At 45.3% G+C, this 15945-nt stretch overlaps 1 protein-coding gene across 2 annotated transcripts in view; it reads left to right on the forward strand.

The window, feature by feature from the left end:
• DDAH1 (dimethylarginine dimethylaminohydrolase 1) overlaps positions 1–15945 on the forward strand; it is a 64587-nt gene that overhangs the window by 25693 nt on the left and 22949 nt on the right. For both annotated transcript variants that reach the window (XM_055725005.1, XM_055725004.1), the window contains exon 2: positions 15713–15812. In XM_055725005.1, coding sequence (XP_055580980.1) covers positions 15713–15812 — 100 coding nt within the window. The remainder of the gene's footprint in view (positions 1–15712; positions 15813–15945) is intronic.

A 15945-nucleotide genomic window follows, 5' to 3' on the forward strand; every position in this document is an offset into this window, starting at 1 on the left:
ATCCTCTCTTTGATCAGCGAAACAGATTGAGCTCTGTGAATGCTGCTTTGATTGAGGTTTTAGAAATGACGCCTTCCTCCTGGTGGCTCCTCTCCAAGCCCTTCATGACTATTGGATGTTCTCCGTGCGGTGGATGTGGTACTGGAGAGCAGCTGTGGCAATAGCACGTGCTGGGATGGTGGATCTCTCTGCCCCTATACAGTGTTCCCCTGCTTGTCTGTCCGAAGGTCTCTCCTCAGTCGCAGGGTCATGGTTAGAGCCCACCTGCAGGCGATGATCCTCTGCGGTGGCTCGGTTTACAAACCCAAACAGATGGTCTGTCCTCTGGCTGTGGCCGGAGGTCCTCATGCCAGCCATGCAGCCTTTGCGGAGGCCATATGGCGGCGTGGGTTGGTCACTTGTACCTCTTGTGCCATCCTCCCTGCCTGTGACCTGGTTTGCTCAGAGTTTAACATGCCTTTGCTCGCTGACCAGTGATGACTGTGTGCCTTCAGGCTATTCGAATGAAACTTGAGTGACCTTGCACTTATGGGTCTCTGTTTGAAACACACCTATTCAGCAATGATTTCCATGCTCACCAGGTCTTGACACCTGTGAAAACATTCTGTTTGGGTACAAGTGGCAGTATCAACCTGCATACATCTTAGCCTGGTGCATCAGGGCTATCACTGCTATTCCCTGGAGTTACCCTTTCATCCAAAGCTGTATCAGCCTAGGGATTATATTTTCTGTAAAAACATGCTGATTGGTATTAATTATTTTATCCTTCAATTCCTTATTACTCCCCTGTCAGTCATTTTTCAAATTTTTCTGGCATCCCCATTAGACTGTGAAGGATTATAGACATTACAGAATGCCTCCTTAGGTAGAAATCATCCTGACCTGCTGTTTTAAAAGTGCTTTTTAGTAAGTGCTGTTTAATGTTCTCTGTGTTACAGTTGGGATGAAAATTACTGTCTGTAATACAATCTGAATATTGAACTGGCTCTTTTCCCCATGCCGAGCAGAAATGTTTATTCAGTACTTCTACCTTGGTGTGAATAGTGAAAATTTCACCTTTTCTGGGTAGTAATGAATCAGCACCACTGTTGCTGTTCCTCTTGTTCCTAGGGCACAGAAGCAAAGGAGGAAAAAAAAAAAAAAAAAGGCCCTTGTGAATCTTGATTCCCTTATCCAGAGATTTTCACTAGGTCCTTTTGCTTTTCTAAGTTCTCTTAATTTCTGATATATTGCACTAAAACATGTTATAATTGTTTTGAGTTTTATATCTGATTTTAATTTCTCCTCTATGCCAATTAACTTAGCCACTATCTTTAATCCTTAATCTAGTACAGCATTCTTTCTCACATGTGAGACTGGGCTTTCTGGACATTTAATGACATTTTCTTAAAATTGCTCCTGGGCATCACTTATTTTTAGCATGTGAATTAGCTGCTTAATGATTTGGCTCAACTTTGAAAATAAGGCTTTTGAAAATTATTAATTCTGTGTGTTCGTTATATAACTGCTTTTACTTATTAGGGACATCAATTTTGTCTATGAAATGTCTGTCACTTGTTTGACGTGTTCTGGCTTCACTTCATCTGTAACTGAAAGAGCAGGGAGTGAGTGTTATTTGTATTCTGAACAAATTACTGTGCCTTTATAAATTAATGTCTGCTAACTGTGTGTTAGGTTTTTCAGGAGTGTCATCTTTCTGGTCACTGTAACAGCTGATCTCTGAAGGAGAAGCTGCATTTCTTTAGAGCCAAGTGAGTATTGAAAAGACTTGGTATATTCCAGTGTGTTGGAGACTTGCTTCCTACCTTTGCCCTCTTTTTAACCTGTTCCTTTGCTGAAGTGCAAGATGAATGCGGAACAGGCCAAACAAAATACCATATGCCTTCTGTTCTGGCCTTGCAGACTGTATTTGTTTCTGCAGCTTCTCTTCACTGGTGTGTAACTACAGTTACAACTTACTTTCACCAGCCAGAACAGGTAGGAAAACAGGCTTTCTATCTTTCCCCTTGAGCACTTACCGCTTGTAGGACATTAAAAACATTCAGCAGTAGATTGAGGCAGTTTTTTAAAACAGCACTGAGATCTACAAAGAATATAGCAGTCGTTATTTTTCACAGGTTTCCACTTTATTGCATGATCTACAGATCTGTTAAGTGTGTGCAGTGTGGAGTTACACCAGCCAGCAGAAGACCCTTCCTACTGAAGCAGCTAAAAAACTTCCTGTAGAATATATACTTGTCTCTGGTCTTCCTAAGTATAACCCAGTCATCGTAAGGACTGAATGAGGAACTCTTGAACTGTCTTCCTTACATAAGGGGTACGTAACTAGCAAGTTCTAGGGCATCTTTGTTTTCTCCAGGATGCTTGCAGGAGACACACTAAGGGCTTGATGCTGCAGTCAAAGGGGGTTGTCCATAGACCAGGTGCTCACAGCAATTTCTCTCATCCTTGCTATGTGGTGCAGGTGGTGTTTCCCTCCTCCCAGACTGGATGCTATGGCGCATCCACAGCTGAGCCCTCTTGGTAGGGGTGGGACTTGCCACCCTCTGCAGCAGTGACATCCACCCCAGTAGAGCAGGAGCCCTCAGCAACTGAAACAAAAAACAGCTGCCAGGGAAATTCAAAGTTCAGCTCCTCAGTGGCGGTGGTGTAAGTGGTCTTCATTTAACTTTTTCACAACTTATTGCTGCTCCAGCCCCAAGCTCACCCTTTGTTTGCAGCAGGTCCTGCAGGTACCTGTAGGCTCTGGCATAGTCTTTGTCTGGGAGCGCTGCAGTTACAAGCTGTCAGGTTAATTCCACACCTCTGATGGTATTGATAGCATCTGGTGAGGTAATACTTTCCACTTAGTTATAATCTTATGTATTTCAGTATTTCCCTTTATTTCTGTATGGTGGCAAAGTTATGTAGTACTGTGCAGAGAAAGGAAAAGCCATTAGGCCAACTATAAAGTAATACTGGAGTCTGCTGTATCATTGACTCTTGGCTATTATTCCAGCAGACGTGCTCCCTATTCCCACGCGAGTCTGGAAATGAGCTGCTGTTGCTTTGCGTCATCAGTTGTGCCATGCTGTTTGCTCTGTGCAGCAGTGGGTTTGGGCCAACCTCCTGCGAGGCAGGTATCACTCCAAACACGGGCCCTGTTGGGAGGATCGTGGCATCACCATGTCCCCCCAGAGCAGTGCCTCCTTGCATGCAGAGCGGGCAGGAGGGCAGGGTTTGGATGCTCTGGTGTGGAACCCTTTGGGAGCATCACTGCTGCTTTGTGAAGGGTGCTGGCTTGGATGCGGTGAAACATGGGCATGTGCTGCCTCAGATACAGGAGGCGTAATTAGGAAATGTAGGTCATCAAATTCAATTAGCCCAGCGCAGTGTAGCTGGGAAGAGTTCTTACTTGATTTACTCCCCCTTCAGAGAAGCTCTTACTGAATACCTTAAGTGAAATGTTTATTTCTAAGGTGTGTTTAAAAGCCTGCAGAGAGATTTCCCTTCCCAAAGCAACCGTTTGCAAAACAAAGTAGTAAGATAGGGACGCAGCTGCGCCTGCAGCACAGTGCCTGATGGGTGGGATTGGGGGTGAGGGAAGGGCAGGCGGCTCGGTCTGCAAAATCAGACCTCGCTAAAGGAGCACGATTGAGTTAGCAGTCTCACACCTAAAATGTCTTTCTACTAGAAGAGCTTTAAGTAGAATCTTGGACAGTTACTTTTTACTTAGCTGTTATTTTGCTTTTCTTCATTTTCCCTCTGTCCCTGTGCGTTGTAAGATTCCCTTTCTTTATAGCCACTTGTATTTTATGCACATACAAGTAGGAGAATTTTATGCGGTAGCAAAGTGCAGAGTGACTGAATTACAGATTTGTCAAGGAAATTTATTTCTTTTGAAAATATAACACCACCACCACAGACTTCACTGTGCTTATTAGCTGAACACAGGATTTAGCTCTATTGAAAGAACATTATCTCAGGGTATATAAAAATGTATAGGAGCTTGTTTGGTAGGGAAGGGAGCAAAACAATGAACCATATTGCACCTCTTAGTGCTCTTAGAGTGCTTCCCTTACGGGCATACTGACATTTACATTTCTGCATTTATTGTATAAAATGGAAAGGGACGTCTCGGGTTGGGGGTTTCTGGCCAGGCCAGGATTTCATCCTCTGCTGCCTGCCTAGAGCTCAGGTCCTGTGCTCAGGTTTGACCCTCCTAATGCTCACCTGCAACCAAATGCTCTCCTGGCAAATCTGCGTGGAGTTGTGTTGATGATGCTTGCAAGTGATCAGACCCTCTGAGATTTGAAGTGACAGTGACTTGAACTTAGAATAAGCACGTGAGCAATTTCTGTTTAAAAATAAAATAGTAGTATTCTAATCTAGCTTTTGGTTTTAAACTTGATCAGTACTCATCCATCATTGAGTATTAAAAGTACAAATACGTTGCTGTGCTGCAGCTTTGAAAAATGTTTTACATTCTCTACCCATGTGCCTATATAAATTGTTTGGGGGAATTGTGTAAATGTCAGTGCACTGAAACTCATGTAGACTTCAAGGAAATTAAATGCAGGGGGACCTTAAAGGAGTTCCTTTGGCTTGTACTTTGTTAATATTTGTTGTGTAGATCAGGGCTTTGTATGTGTACCCTTTTTTGTCTGGGGGAAGCATCGCTGTGTAAAGAGACACGTGGCTGTTTCCTTTTTCCAAGCATTTAGATGTCTGTCATAAACAAGAAATGCGCAATTTTTCAGAGCTTTTGGTGATGTATCTCCTATGTGTGAAATTGGTTGTCAGTCACGGGGCAGATGGGTGCATTTCACAGCAGTTCTGCTGGCGAGGTTTTGGAACAGTGTTGGGAAGGCTCCTATGCTCCCTCCTCAGGGCTGCGGGCAGTTCTGCATCTGGTGGGTCGTTGTCCCCTCTTGGGCAGTAGGACTCAATGTTGTCACATGGGATGTTTAATTGCTGTGAACTTCCCATTCTATAACTCTCTTGCCTTGTAATTTTACTGAGCAAGTGTCCCAAGTCCCCCAGGACGTTAGTGAGGGGAAGGAGGGGAGGCAGGGTGTGAGCAGGCTGGCTTGAAAGCAGGAGCTGTGTTTTAGTATCAAGCTAACGTAATGTACGTGACGGTAGCCTGCCTGCAGTTGTTGGTATTTTTAAATGAAATATTGCCCTGTGAGTTTTATGGTTTAAAAATGCAAAAGGCAAGAGGAGAGCTTGTACTGCGGTCATTCTGTCGCTAGAGGCACAGGAGGGTGAGGGATGTCCTGACAAAGCAGCCCGAGAGGCAGCATCTTCCCTCTGTGCCAGTCTCTTGGGGGGACAGAGGCTCTCCTCAGCCCAGCTGCCTGAACACTCGGTGAGATTGCAAGGAAAGGCAGGGCACCGCATATACATTTTTAAGAGGTATCAACTTTTGTGTGGTTATGGAGAGGCTGCACCCAACTGCTGTATCTTGCATGTGCTCTTCATGTTTTGGTGCTTGCTGGCTTTATCCTCGTTTCCTTCTCATGACTGTGAGCCTCAAATGGGATGTTGGTGCAGGAGCAGGACTTGCAAAGGTGGCTGGCTCTTCGCCTTTGTCAGTTTGGGTTCAAGGAACAGTGAGCATAAGGTCTTATGCTTACTGCATGTTTTTCTTTAAAGCTTAAGAACTTACTAAAACTTGACAGTATAGTTAGAAAGGTTATAGTCTAGGAAAAGGTTATTATCAGGTTGAAATGTCCCAGCTAGCACTGTAATGGCCAGTTTGTTCAACAGATAACTTCCAGTTTCCTTATTTGTATTGAGATGTATTTTTGACTACTAAAAACTGTAGGTGTGTCTTCAAGGATTTAACCCCATTTCTTGTATACCACCAAAATTCCATAATCCTGCTGGGATGGCACGTCTCTTACCTGGCAGTGGAAACCTTACTGGAACTAGTTGGGAGACACAAGATGGTCAGAATTCACATTTTTCTGCCATTATTGTTGTTCTATGTGTCTGGACACTTTAGGGCACTCTTGCAGGATGTGTTAGCACAGCTAAAATAAGACAGACACGTCAACTTCTCTGAAAGCATGAATGAAATGTATTATTAGGGAAGAAAAAATGCTGGGTTGGTATAACCTCTGCCCTTGGGGCCCTTTTGATAAAATAACACAGGAGCAACTGGATGCTCCTCACTGAAAGGCCAGTTACAGAGTGAATTCAGTGTGAAGAAAAATATTCCCTTTGCCTGTGACGATGGTCGTTACTCCTTGAGCTGGGCTGGCTCCTGGGGACTCTGGGCATGTGCCCACTGTTGCTTCTTCTCCCTGACTGTCCTCAGTACTTGACAATGGGGACCTGGTGGTGACCACTGGGTTTTGTCCATGGCTCCCCACCCGATTGACCAGATGGGACCAAATCTTCCTGGTGGTGATCCTTGGCCATTTGTGCAGCTGAAATCTGGAGGCTGGTTCTCACGTGCCTCAGAGGTGATGGGAAGAGTTCAGACCTGGGTAGTAATGGTGGTTCCATGCTGGGATGGAGCTGGGTGGGAGCTGCTTTTCAGCACTATTGAATTAGTTAATATAAAATTAAAGCTTCTAAATCCCCTTCCGAGAAGGAGACTGACATGCCTTTCAGTGTTAGAAATGACACTCTTAGCACAGTGACATGCACGCAACAAGATCAGAAGGCAGCAGCAGGTGTGCCAGCAGCGTGACAGTTAACTGTGGGGAATCCGACAAAATCCATTTTAATGCGAAATAAACAGTCAAGTTTTTTGTAAGACTTTCAAAATATTTATTTTGATTAATAAAACTTAAGATTTGGTGGAGGGAGGAGGAACTGGGCTGCTGAACTGCAAACTCACATGAGAACTCAGACCGACCAAGCCTGACGGGGCGCTAGGGAAGCCGGGAGGTGCTCATACCACTTACCACTGCATTCAACTTGTGAGCACCCTGTTCAAGAAGTTACAAAACCCCAAATGTCCTGGTTGAGGTATAATTATTTTTCGCTTCTTTAGCATAGATTTTCCTTTGAAAAGAATTCCCTACCTTAAAATAAGCAGAGTATTATCCTTGCCAAAGATCTTTCAGCCTCTTTAGAACAGGGCATTTAGATGACTGGGGACAAAGTGAGTATCTTGAATGCGCCGTGTCAAGGCACGAACAAACGGCACAGAAACAGTAGTACAGTACAGAGTGAAACCTGACAACTTGGTGTTAAAGGAAAGGAATGCTACTGTATAGTTTGATTGTGATCAACTTATCTTCAAGTGGGTTTATTAGCAATTTAATGGAATATTGGTTATTCAAGAGCCATAATAGCCCTGGTTGAAATGTCCCTTCTGCACAGTTTTCCCATACCCTGTGGAATGAGCAGAATGTGACAGTCGAGCTTTCAACAGGCTTCATGAATTTTAAATACTTTTCAGCTGTGAAATGGGGCACATGGCGTGTGGTCAAGGGTGGACAAGGAGCTGGCAGCCACTGGGGGTATTATGGGATATTGAGTGTCTGGGAGATAATGAATGCTTGGCTTATCCAGGTGCATTCTTGGCCCACTGTGCATGTCCAGGCAGAATGGAATCTATTTCTCTGTCCAACACTTAACAATTGATCATTTTGTAATTGTAAGCAGAAAGTATTTAGAACGTTACTTTCTCAGCATGCCTGCATACGACTTAAATTTCATGTCATCGTCTTTATCCAGCAAAATCTTTGCTGTTTCTCTATAACAATGCATTCATGCCGCTTTAAACTTTTCCACTAACCTGATTTTATGCTTAGTGGATCTCTGAGCCTTTTCTTTTAGCGACTTTAAATCTCTGTCTTTTTAAGCATCTCTTTTTTTTTTCTGTGAATTTTTTTGTGATTTTGTGATTGAAATTATTTACACTTGCTGTGGGTTGAAATTTCAGCCCAACTTTTTGTAGCAAGTGAGCGGGTTGCTGGCTCTCATTTTGTGGGAAATAGTGTCCCTGCATTTTAAAGGCAAAGTGGTAGAAGAGAAGAAGGGAGAAGCCCAGGCATGGTATACTGCTGGTGAGCTGTGTAGTTGTCCTCATGTGCTTCAGTTCTACTTACCTGTTAAAACACAACATGCTCCAAGGACATACAGATTAATTGTTGTTTTCAGCTGTGTGTACCTGGTAGAGGAGGTTGCCATTTGACCTCCCAAGATCTGCCAGGCTGGAGCTCCCCTCCTGTGTGGCTGAGAAGCTTTTCTGGGGCAAGAAGCCCCAGAGGCCACCTGCTACTTTCTGCTCCTTCTTTATGTGCCACTCTCTGTGCTGCCTCTGGTCCAGCTCTTTCTGTGTTTCCCCTTCCCCATTAATCCTTAGTGGTGCTGTACTCGCCCTGATCGCAGGTCACTCTCTGGGGGCAATGGACATTTGGCACCAGATGCATCAACTTTAGACACAGTTTGTGACTATTTCAGTAGTAGGGCAGTAAGTGGGTTTGGAACCCTAATTAGCAATTGTGTGGGCAATGGTAAACAGGGTAGTTATCCCTATTGCCCTTTCAGAACTCCACGGTTCATAAACTACCAAACTCTGCCAAAAGCTGTGTCTGCTTGGGCAGGGTGGAATTGTCTCAGAGCTGCAACCTGAAAGCATTGGTGTGGGATCTGTATACTGGGAGCAATGAACAAGTTATCTCCTGCTTGAGGACATGGCTTGAGGTACATACAGTACCTCTGTTCCTTCTGGGCCCTCCCGTGGCCTCAGTTGTTGAAAAATGGTTGAGGACAAGCCGTGCTGCATGTGTGTGTCTGGCTGAGCAGGGTGGAAGGAGCAGTGCGCCTGCCAGCAGAGCGTGGTGCCATCTGTGTGCTGGTGGGTGCTCCAGCACGACCACTGCAGCGCTGCGTGTCAGATGCCACAGTGCAACCGCCCCACCATTTGGGTAAGGACCTGGCCTTGGAGCTCCGTGTCAGCAGACAGCGGCAGGGTGGAATCAACTGAAACTCCCAAGAAGGGTTTTCTGGCTGTTGTGATGTAACACTTTTCCACGTGTTGTGATGCACAGCCTAGTTTGAAGTCACGCTCGGATCACTCTGAGGGTCTGGCTGCCTCGGGAGTTGCATATCCACCCACGCCATCCAGAAGCGTGCTGCTGAGCAGCTGGCAATTTGCTTTAGGGCCAGGCTGCTGCCAGTCTTCACCTTCTTTCCCCTTCCCCAAAAAAAGGCAGTGGGATGGACAAAAAGGCCCTGTGTGGGTGGAAAGGGGGATTGATTGCCAAAGTAAACTGTGGTCAGTCAACTGGCAGGGGTGGGAATGGCTGGTACAGGGCGTCCTTACCAGGCTGTGCTGGTGGCTATTTGTGGGACAGAGCTGACCTTACTTGTCTTGCATTTAACATACTCTTAGAGTGTGATCTGCATCGAATAGCAGTGCTGGAGCATCTTGTTCTTCCAGTGCTTTCCTGTTAACCTCTGAAGAGCCGGTGCCCTTTCTGGTGTTAACACTGGGAGCAGGAGTCCGAAACTGCCACAACCCACATCCCACAAACTTCTGAACCTGTATACATGAGGGTGCATATCTGACTGACTTAAAGCAAGAAAACGACCAGTAGGGGGTTTTCTTCTCAAAAACCTCAAAGCTGTTACAGTGCTGCTTTGTTTTCCTTGAAGCCCCTGCAAGCCCAGAAGGGCAATGCTTATCATCAAGAGAAGGCAGACTTTCCCCATCTCCAAGTGGAGCAGACTTAGGCAAGAGCCTGGATCATGACCAAGACTGGTATCTGGTTTTGCAAAACTGAAGTCTACCCTTCCCTGACCCCAGATTTGTCCATCTCTATTTATAGCTTTACTTGGAGCCTTGCTGAAAAATGCATTATATATTGACAGTGGCACTTTGAACTCAGAGCTAATGGATACAGAAATAGTAATCTTGGAGATAACAATTTAACTTCTGCATGTGTTAAGTCTGACATTTGCTTTGCACAGCTATGAATGATAGCTTAAAACACAATGAAGTGGGGACTGAAAGCCAATAATTGTGATTTACCATGCCGGAGAAATTGGTGGTGGATGTAAAATTTCAGGAGATGGTACGGTAATAATGTCTCGGGCTGAGAGCCCTTTGTGTTAGGGCTGCAGTTGGTCTCCGGAGAACCGAGCTGTTGGCACTTAGAGCCGAGCTCTGCTGGTTTAGAAACCTCATTTAATCTCTGACTCATTGGATGGTCATCTTCTCTCTGAATCTCTCTGCGTCCTTTCATTCAAAACAGGTCTGCAGACACCTTCCCCATTTCACCAAGAGCTCAGAGGCGAAGGCAGATGGGTGATTGTGATCGTTAGGGGGTGCCTGGTTTGGTACCTTCCACAGCATCTGCCGAGCCCCAGCTGTGCCCCTGCCTGTGGGGCATTTGGGAGCTTTGGTGCCTTGTCCGTGGCCCCGCTGCCCAGCCCTGGCACCCCAGCGGAAGAGCTGCCCTGGTCTTGGCAGGGGAGAGCCCGTGACTTGCAAAATAATTTCCCTGTTCCTGCTGTCTTTTCAAAAAATAATTTCCTTTTTACTGTCAATATCATAAATCCCGTAATATGGTTAGTGCACAGAAGACCAGTAAATAATTTAGAAAGCAGCCTCTTAGAGTGCAGCAAACACTAATATAGAGAAGAAAAAAGTCCCCACACATCAGTTACAGTAATTGGTGGAAGGCACCAGTCTGGAGGGTAATGAGCTCCATTTTTAAAGCACGAGGAAATTAGATTCTTATAAATGTCAAATGCAGTTATTGTCCTCTTTCCTTGAAACAGAGCTGAGCTGGCTGGAGCCCATTGTCTCTGTCAGCTTTGCTGTGGATTAGACACATCCCATCTCACACCAGGAATGTGCTTATTAGAAAAAATATCGCTACACAGAGCATACAAGCTTTAACACTCAACCAAGGTACTAATGGGTACATGTACAATAAAACCCAATATCGTGTTACAAACCTTAAGCTGACCTGAAATGATATGATACAGAAATCTTAAAGGATGCAGGTGAGTTTTGTGTGCTACAATTCTGATTACCTGGGATTTTAGTTTTCAAATAAAGGAGATAGAGTGAGGGAAGGTGACTTTTCCTCTTGGCTACTTACCAAAAAAGCAAGCAGGAAGTCTTCTTCATAGTGAATATGCTTGTAATCAGGTCATGTACAAATACTTCGGTGTTTTACTGGTGTCTCCTGGGTAACTGTGGCTTTACAGAGGACTCTTTCCATCCACCTTTTTTCAGTTCTCTCCTGGAAAAAAAAAAGCAAGAGGTGGTTATTTGTTCATACATCAAAGCTAGCTCTGTGAATTAGTCTTTTATTCGTTAGAAAAATCTCACCAGTATGTGTTAAGACTCCATGCTTCAGAAAAATGAAGTCAGTTGTTCGGGGAGGATAAAAGGTGAGGAGGATAGGGGGCTTTGTGAAATCAAACCGCTTTGCTGCATCCCTGTTTTTAACTTATTTGAGGATAACCATCACTTGTCCTTCCTCAGCAAGAGATTGTATCTTGTCTTCTTTCTGGGGTAGGAGCTCTGTTGGAAATTGGTACAATCCTTCCTGATAGGGGAGGGCTTAAGGATGGAGCCAAGCTCTCAATTCCCTTTTGCAGTGACGAGATGCAGACTCAAGCTACTTGTGTGGACTTCACCGTGTACTAACCTGAACTCTGAATGATGCAGTGTGCTGTTCCCAAGATGGTTGCGTGTCAGACATACTGTGGACATGCTGCGTTGGAGACCCTACTCAGGACTGCTGCAGGATGGGTTTAAAGATGATGTGGTGGGGTAATGTGAGTCTGTGCTATCCCACATGCAGGAAACTGCTATATGCAAAAGCAGATTGGCTGTTCATTTTTGGTTTTGTTTTTCAGGAATCCTGTGTTTGCAAGTTCTTTTTTCCAGTTGCCCTTTTAATAAGGTCACGTCTTCCCTCTGATCTTCTCCATCTCTATTTGTGCTCTTTTTTTCATTTCTGCTTCTACTGAATGAAGTTCCTGGTGTTGTCCATAGAAAACATACAGTAATTTGAGACTTCTGTTTTACCCAAGCAAGGGATATTGAAAGATATTCCTAGCATATGTCACCAGATGTGTGAACAGCACTTTCCAATTTAAACTTTAGGAATTTTTACTGGTTGCTTAAAACCCCTGCAAAACATTGAACTGTGGACTTGAATCCGTTAACACCCATCATGGGAAAAAGATCCAGCTATTTATGTGGCAGTAATTCTATTTATTTAAATTTGGTTTCGTAAGCTAAAATGAGCCCAACTGTTGGGGGGAAAAACATTTTGAGCATCTTATAAATACCTTCAAAGCCTGGAACAATCATGAAGCAAATTAAACTAGTTTTCTGTGATTTTTGGACAACTTCTAGTTCTGATAACTTTTCTTAATGTCTGTACTACAGCTGCATCAACCCCCATAAATTAAATAAAGAAACAATTCAAGGCATCTCTGATGTAGACTGGTGATTAAATGGTAATCAGCAGCTGCTGACTGAAACATACATATGACTCAAATCACAAATCCAAAGTCAGCATTTACCTTGCACTATTCTCATTAGCTAGACACTTTACTTAAATGGTACTCCAGTGCAAGTGTTATTAGTTGGCCATTTGGCCCAGGGATGCGATTCTGCTGCCTCCCTGCCTGCCTCTCCCCAGGAAGCTCTGTGGTGCCTTTGCTGACTGCCGTGGAGTCGCTTCTCAGGGCAGCGCAAGCATTTTGCACGGTTGCGAAGCTCCAGTAAAAAGTAGGTCCACCTTTGGGCTTTTGTACCCCTTAACATCCTACTCATAGCCAAGATGCCTGCTGCTTGCCTTCTCCCCTCAATCTTCCTCCTTCTGACCATTAAGTTTATTAAGCTGTTAACAGGCACAGATTTTCCAGCCAGCGTGCTTAGCTTGCTTGCGATGCTTGTTCCTGGCCCTGGTAGGTCTGCAGGCAGCCATGCAGCACAGGAGGTACCTTCACATCATCTTTGTAGGCTGTCCGGGTTTTACGCTTCTCTGCTTTCTCAGATGTTCCTCTGTGGTCCAGAGAAGCTTTTGGCTCTCCCAGCAGAAAGCAAGTTGAGTGGTCCTCTGCCACAGTAAGACCTGCAGCTCCGCTGGTGCTCCGGACTGGTTGGGGGCATGGTATCAGGGAGGAGGACAGGAGGGGTACAGGGTGCTTGGCAAGGGCAGCCCCTGGCTTGGCTTCCTCTCTGAGTCCAGACAGCTTCTGCTGGGAGCACCCGAGCAGCAGCACGTCTCCTGAAAGGGCTTTCCCTTCTTGGTGTTTTGGTTTTGGAAGCTGCTGGAGGTGTTGGATGAACCGGAGATAGGCAACCACACAACAGGGTGGATGATCCTGTTTTTTCCTGTGGTTTGGCCTTCTGCCTTGAATAACTCTATCTGATGTATATATTTATTTAGTGCAACTGCCTGTGGCTGGTGTATTTGTGTGTCAGGGTTTCCCGGTTGTGAGTTGGCTTGTCTGCTTCATGCTGGCACAGAACAGTGAGTCCGTGTGATCTTGCATGGAGAACCTTATATAATGTCACAACCTTACTGCTCCATAGTAAGCAGTTGTTTTCTTCTCTGGGGTCTTATGGCTCTTAAGCACGTAGCACCTGCACGGTAAGAACCACTGGGCTTTGCAGGCAACAGAAATCATTCTGCTGTCAGCACACGGATGTTACAAAATGTTGCTGTGTCTGTACAATAGTCAGTTTTCCAATAATAACCCAGCTATTTCCCATTTATTTTTAAAATGCCATATGGGTCTAGTCCTCCTTATAAACCTGATCTTAAAGATCACCGGAGGTAGAGCAGCGAGACTGGGAAAGGTGAAGCCTTACTACTAAGCCTGGAGACTCTTGAGTGCCAGGTTTCAGCCTTAAGTCATTTTAGCATCAAGCGAAAGGTAGAGGAGTAAAAAGAAGCATTAATCATTGTAAAGGGCATGCTGCAGGCTCGCTCCAATCTGTGTGCCAAAGACTTCGATGGGATTTGTGTGGGGATGACAAGTCCTGTGGTCTCGGGAAGCTTCTGGGTACAGTTCTGCGTTGCAGTGTCACGTGTCAGCATTCTCCAGGTGGCACAAAGACCTGCCTTCATCCCGCCCAACTTAAACTGAGGCACCTACTTTAACAGCATGCTTATCCAAGGGATTTTCTGTAAAGTGACTGGAGGGTGAGGATGTGCTAGAGAGAAAAAGGAATCTCCAGAGAGCAGATCAACCTTTGATAACATGATGCTTCCAAGTATGTTCTTTATAGACCTACCTCACCTGTCCCGGCAGCCCGTGGAGACCTGCTCTTGCCTTTTGGGACTGGGCTTTGGGGTTGAGGGGATCAGTCACAAATGCCACATGGCTGAGTCATGGAAAATGAGCAGGAAAAGGGGGCTTAGCTGGATCACACCTGCCCCCTCCCTTACTCCCTGAAGCCAGCACTGCTCCTAGGAAGGTATGTCAGCCAAAGCAAGCGCTGCTGCTGCTCTGAGGCTGCTGCGATGGGGGTGAAGGACTGGTCACCATCGTGTCTCCTTTCGCTACTGTGGCAGGTTTAGTTTGGCAGAGCCCAAGAGTAGGGCTGCTAGAGTTCCTTCTGTTGGTATGTGATGCTAGAAGACAAGTACCATGTCATCTTCCTGTGTTTGTTGTCACAATGCTTAATTTATCACATTAAATAAATAAATAAATAAATGACCTGTGGAACATGCAAAAATCAGAGCTAACAGGTTCTTGCTGCATCTTCCATGTTCATTAATACTTGCTGGGCACCTCTGGTTAACCACAGTGAGGAAGTTTCACCAAACATGAAGATGCTGCTGTGTGGGATTAGATTCAGGGGTTTCTGTGCATCAACTTGTATTTATATTGGCATTCTGCAAGCTGTAGCCATTTTGGTCAGCAGTTGGTTGCGTGTAGGTGCTTCTTTTTGCTTACAAGGCACCAAGACGATGGTGCTTGAACACAGCAAGTGTAAGTCCCTCTTATGGATGGCCGATGACATGAGCCTCTATAGAAACAGGTTCCGCTCTAGGCATCCTCAGCAGCCCTCACTGGGAAAGAGGAAGCCACTGAAGCTGCATTCCCCACTCCTGTTACGAGCCTCTTCCAGCACAAAATGGGCTCGGCAGCCCAGGCTCCGTGCCATGCGTGTGGTGCTCTGCAGCAGGCAGCCAGCTGCACAACAGGTAGTCCTGGAAGCTCCTGTAATTCTGTAGCAAGGTAGCTCAAAAATGCAAGGAGAGCTAGTGCTGAGTCAAGCTGCAAAACTATAAAGAAAATGAACATTTACTGATTTGGGGATTTTAGGTTTCTTTCCCCCTGACTGAAGAGGGGCTTGGGGCAGAGGCGGTAGAGCTCTGTCTTGGGTCTGAGCAGTGCGAAAGGAGAGAGCAGTGCTCCTGGTGGGGCTGCTTCCTGCGCACATCCAAGGGACAGGGTTTGCAAGAGGGGATATTGGGGCAGAGGGACTGGACTTAACGTGCGTTTTGGAGCCCTCGTCTGTCTCCCCTGGATGCTGTGTTGTTCCCGTGCAACGGCGAGAGCCCAATCTCTTCTGCTTGATGCCCTGTGCCCTCCGGAGCACAAAGGCCTCTGGAAGGACTTGGGGAACTGCAACAGGCAGGAACACAAAGGACCCTGCTGTCCATGTTGTTAAAAGCTCATTAAAGGACTTTAATTCTTGTTAACTCTGTGTATTTCTGGTAGTTTTTTAAAGTTTTTCAATGATACAGTATATCCTAAACAACTTTCTTTTAATCAGGTTGAAGCCATGAAGAGAGTACTAGAAAGTCTCAACCTCAATATAGTAGAGATGATAGATGAAAATGCAACCTTGGATGGTGGAGACGTCTTATTTACAGGTACAGTGGTATGAATTTTCTGTTCACATAGTCTGACTGCCTTGAAGACTGCATGTTACCTGTTGTCTGTGTAATAAAGTGTTGTTTGTGCAGTTTGTTAAATCAGCTGCTTACTAAATGTCAGAAAGGTAGC

This window comes from Falco cherrug, chromosome 12, assembly GCF_023634085.1.
Source record: "Falco cherrug isolate bFalChe1 chromosome 12, bFalChe1.pri, whole genome shotgun sequence".
In the NCBI taxonomy this organism is placed as follows: Eukaryota; Metazoa; Chordata; class Aves; order Falconiformes; family Falconidae; genus Falco; species Falco cherrug.